Source organism: Mastomys coucha, unplaced genomic scaffold (genome assembly GCF_008632895.1).
Source record: "Mastomys coucha isolate ucsf_1 unplaced genomic scaffold, UCSF_Mcou_1 pScaffold15, whole genome shotgun sequence".
NCBI classification, from domain to species: domain Eukaryota; kingdom Metazoa; phylum Chordata; class Mammalia; order Rodentia; family Muridae; genus Mastomys; species Mastomys coucha.
Window position 1 is genome coordinate 73,334,953 of NW_022196897.1, and position 3,162 is coordinate 73,338,114.

Below are 3,162 nucleotides of genomic sequence, written 5' to 3' on the forward strand. Positions count from 1 at the left end.
AGAAGTCAAATTTGACCAAGAATATCCCACACAGTGCTAAGTATTCCAAGATCACTCACTATCTTAATATCAGGGTTTGGGTATTTTTAGTTTTTCCTAACTGATTTAGTGAGAAGTTTCTTTGAGATGGGTGTTCAAGGCACTCATTTAAGACTAAACAGAATGTTGTCAGGAATGTTGTTTATTTTTACCTTGTTTTAGCAGAACTGCAGTATTTGATGGTACTCTTGTGCCTCAAGATCTTGTTTGGCTAGGCATTGTCAAAAATGGATGATATCTTTACTTAAAAGTAATAAATAGATGTCAAAATGCTATATTTTACCCATGGAAGGAGTTGCAGAGACTAACTATGGGGCAGAGACTGAAGTAAGGACAAGCCCGCCTAATATAGCTGTCTCCTGAGAGGCTCTGACAGTACCTGAATAACACAGATGTAGAGGCTCACAGCCATCCATTGAACTGAGTACAGGGTCCCCAATGATGGAGTTAGAGAAAGGACAAATGGAGCTGAAGGGTTTGCAGCCCCTTAGGACGAACAATATGAACTAACTAGCACCCTCAGAGCTCCCAGGGACTCAACCACCAACCAAGGACTATACATAGTGGGACTGACTGTTCTGGCAGCATGTGTATAGTAGAGGATTACACAGTCTATCATCAATGGGAAGAGAGGCCCTTGGCCCTGTGAAGGTTCTGTGGCCCAGTGGAGGGGAATGCCAGGGCCAATAAGTGGGAGAGGGTGGGGTGACACACACGGGGAGGGGAGAGGCAACTGGGGTTTGTTCTTGTTGTTTTTGTTTGTCTGTTTATTTGTTTGTTTGTTTTTTGGAGGGGAAACTGGGAAAGGAGAAATCATATCACATGTAAATAAAGAAAATATCTAATTTAAAAAAAAAAGAAAAAAATGCAATATTTTGTTAAACTGAAAATTTCTCTTCTTTCTTTACCTAAGAGTTTTAGTTCCATCTGATAGTTAAATTATATGTAAGAACATTCTACACAATGCAAATGTTTTCTAAAAGTTAGTTTATTTAAAACTTTAAGATTAATGAGCTTAATTTTTATGCAGCTTGTTACTAAAGTTATATACAAACTGGAATATATTATTTCAACTTTTACTGAACTTTATATAGATAAAATTAAAGGATACAAGAAAGTAAGGCCTTTTGAAAATTTTAAGCTTTCTCTGAGACTATAATATTTGGTAAATAAAATTTAGTAAAATATATTTGGTTTAAATTCCATTTTACTCTCATAAGAGACTAATAAATTTTAGCAATGTCAGTTTGAAGACTCACCTCAAGGTTTTTTATTGTTCTTTTGTTTTTATTAGTGGGTATATGTTTATGGCAAAATGATAATTTTTATTAGATATTTCTTTATTTACATTTCAAATGATATCTCCTTTCCCAGTTTCCCCCCCTCCCTGGTCAACATCCCACCCACCCCGGCTTTCTGGCCTTGGCAATGCCTTACACTGGGGCATAGAACCTTCACGGGACCAGGGCTTCTCCTCCCATTGAAGACTGACTAGACCATCCTCTGCTACATACTCATGGCTGGAGCCGTGAGTCCCACCATGTGTACTCTTTGGTTGGTGGTTTAGTTCCTGGGAGCTCTTAAAGCTAGAGAAATGTCAGATTCAAGAGGCATTTCTCTCCCCACAAATCAACTTCTTGGCTGCTTCCTTCACGTCCTTGTTCCTCAGGCTGTAAATCAGAGGGTTCAGCATGGGGATGACCAAGGTGTAAAACACAGCAGAGACTTTTTCTTGTTCCATGGAGTACTGAGAGCTTGGCTGGATATAGCTAAATGTCAAAGATCCATAAAATAGTGCCACAGCTGTCAGGTGTGAGGTACAAGTGGAGAAAGCTTTACGTCTTCCCTCAGCTGAGCGGATTCTCAGGATAGCAATGATAATGTGGATATAGGACACCATGACAATGATGAAAGTGGAAATAGCAAACACACCAGAGAAGACCAAAAGCAGCATCTCATTGATGTGTGCATCAGAGCACGAAAGCTTCAAAAGAGGAGGGACGTCACAGAAGAAGTGATTCACAATGTTTGGACCACAGAAGTCTAGTTTGAGTAAACCTATTGTGTGAATCATGGAATTTATGAGGCCACCCAAGTAACTTGCAAGAACCATTTGAGTGCAGATGTTGTGTGTCATGATAACTGTATACATTAAGGGATTTGCAATTGCCACATAGCGATCATAAGCCATCATAGACAGGAGGATTACTTCCGTGGTTACATAAACTGCGAAAAAGAAACTCTGTAGAATACAGGCAAACAGCCTAGTAGACTTGTGTTCTGATAGGAAATTGATGAGCATCTTAGGAGCAATGATAGTAGAGTAGCAGATGTCACAGAAAGAGAGGTTACTAAGGAAGAAGTACATTGGAGTATGAAGGTGGGCATTCAGCCAGATCAAGATAATCATCCCCCAATTACCCAGAAGAATGATGAGATACACTGTGCCAAAAAGCAAAAAGAGAGGAACCTGCCAATTAGGACTTTCTGTTAAGCCGATCAGTATGAATTCTTTCACATCTGTATGATTCCAAATTCCCATGCTTTCAGTAGTCTACAGTTCCTTGTTACAAAATAAGATCATGAGACTTAAAGAAACAACAGTGAAATAAATGGATTTTCTCCAGAATCAGATAACCTTATTGTTTCATGCACTCAGTGGTTGCCCTGGGGTAGATGAAGCAAAGAAAGAACTCTCAACAGTAAGTAGCCCATATGTGTGCTACTAAATCTATACATGGAGACGCAAATGATTGTAACTAATATATTTTATTTCCTGTCATCAAATTTCTCAGAATAGAAAATGATAAGATAACCTTGTTTTGTCACAAAGCACTCAAAGGATAGAACTGAGATTAGAATTTAGAGTGTCATACCCAACAGTCTTATTTTCTTGTATTAGCCTTTGCCAAAGTGAAATATAAACTTTCTACAGACTGGTGACAAGCTAACTTCCAACATCGCAAAAACATTTCAAAATATTTCTCATTTAATTAATCTAAATACAATGGTTTCAATACCATGTCACCTCACCCTTTCCAAATACCCCACCTGAAATATATCCTCACCTTTTGTCTAGGTCTCTTGACACCTGTGATTAATTCTATCACATTGAGAGGACTT

At 38.4% G+C, this 3,162-nt stretch overlaps 1 protein-coding gene across 1 annotated transcript; it reads right to left on the bottom strand.

The window, feature by feature from the left end:
- Nucleotides 1-1,642: 1,642 nt before the first annotated feature.
- On the bottom strand, nt 1,643-2,686 carry LOC116092118 (olfactory receptor 1052-like). The gene has a single exon (XM_031373475.1). The coding sequence runs from the start codon at nt 2,579-2,581 to the stop codon at nt 1,643-1,645; it is 939 nt and encodes a 312-aa protein (XP_031229335.1). The 5' UTR covers nt 2,582-2,686.
- Nucleotides 2,687-3,162: the final 476 nt, after the last annotated feature.

What these genes read in the sequence shown, in the direction of transcription:
- LOC116092118 (XM_031373475.1), bottom strand. Translation starts at nt 2,581, where the DNA reads ATGGGAATTTGGAATCATACAGATGTGAAAGAATTCATACTGATCGGC.